General features: G+C 66.2%; 1 protein-coding gene across 1 annotated transcript; it reads right to left on the minus strand.

Moving 5' to 3' along the window:
• Positions 1-21: 21 nt before the first annotated feature.
• Positions 22-895, minus strand: EMIHUDRAFT_258905 (hypothetical protein; the record flags this gene model as incomplete). Its single annotated transcript, XM_005758842.1, has 2 exons — positions 22-327; positions 431-895. Coding segments are annotated over 2 exons (771 nt in total), but the record flags the coding sequence as incomplete, so codon positions are not given.
• Between the last annotated feature and the right edge of the window lie 299 nt (positions 896-1,194).

The raw sequence follows: 1,194 nt of genomic DNA on the forward strand, positions 1-1,194 counted from the left end.
GAGCGAGTCCTGCGCCTTGACCTGCAGCTCGCTGAGCGCCGTCGTGAAGCCGCCGTACCGCCTCGCCTCCGTCGCCTCCGCGGCGAAGAGCTTGACCGTCTCGAAGTTGAGCAGCGAGTCGACGACCACGTCCTGCGCCCTCTTGCTTGCCCCGTTCACCTCGCGGCGCTGGCCGACGCGCATCGTTGTCAGGGCGACCGTGTACCACGTGTAGAGTGCCGCGCCGCCGACGACGCACAGCGAGATGGCCGGCACGCCGATCTTTGCGAAGACGGCAGACGTGAGGACAAGCTCGAGCAGCGTCGCAGAGATGGAGAAGGTTGCCACCTGGCGGGGCAACAGGGCTGTACAAGCCAATGCCGGCACTCGGGGGCGCGCACTCGAGGGCAGCGTCTTGCTGGGCAGCGGGTCGCCAGCCTCCCAGGCCCACCTGCAGTAGCGTCGCGACCGCGCCGACGCCCTGGTTCATCACGGCGAGGACCTCGCCCGTCTTGCGGTTGAGATGCCAGCGGAGCGACAGCGCGTGCAGGTGCTCAAAGAGGCGAAGCGAGACGCGCTGCGTGATCCGAAAGGAGAGGCGGCCCCAGAGCGCCGACTGCAGCTGCGAGCAGCCGTCGGAGCAGATGGTTAGGCCGCAGTAGAGCAGCACCAGCGGCGCCGTGGCGGCTACGGGCTGGCCGCCCGCGGGCGCCGAGAGCGCGTTGACGACGAGGCGAAGCACCAGCGGCAGCGTGAGGTTGAGCAGCTTGGAGAGGACGAGGAGCACGAGGACCGCAGCGGCCGAGAGGACCTCGGAGGTAGAGCGCGGCCTCGCGGATCGCCAGAGGAGGTGGACCGTGCCCACCCACGCGGACCGCTGCGGTGCGGCGGCGGGGAGGAGCGGCTGCGCGAGCATTGACTCTCACGTTCGTACTGTCGTGCTGTCGTCGACGTCGACGTCGTCGACGTCGACGTCGATGGCGACGGCGACGGCGACGACTGAACACCCGATGCGACGGCGTGGCGTTGTGCTGGGGGGCGGGGGTTTTGATAAAAGAAATTTTCGAAGTTGACGTGCCTTTTTTTGAATGTTATTTTTGTTTCACTCAATCACGAAAGAGATTCTGTTTGCCACATCAGACCATGTGAGATGGGGCCGAGGGAGCATCGCAGCTGAGGTCCTTCCTTGCAAGCACGTCCAAACACCGTCTCGCG

This window comes from Emiliania huxleyi (assembly GCF_000372725.1).
Source record: "Emiliania huxleyi CCMP1516 unplaced genomic scaffold EMIHUscaffold_8355, whole genome shotgun sequence".
NCBI classification, from domain to species: Eukaryota; Haptophyta; order Isochrysidales; family Noelaerhabdaceae; genus Emiliania; species Emiliania huxleyi.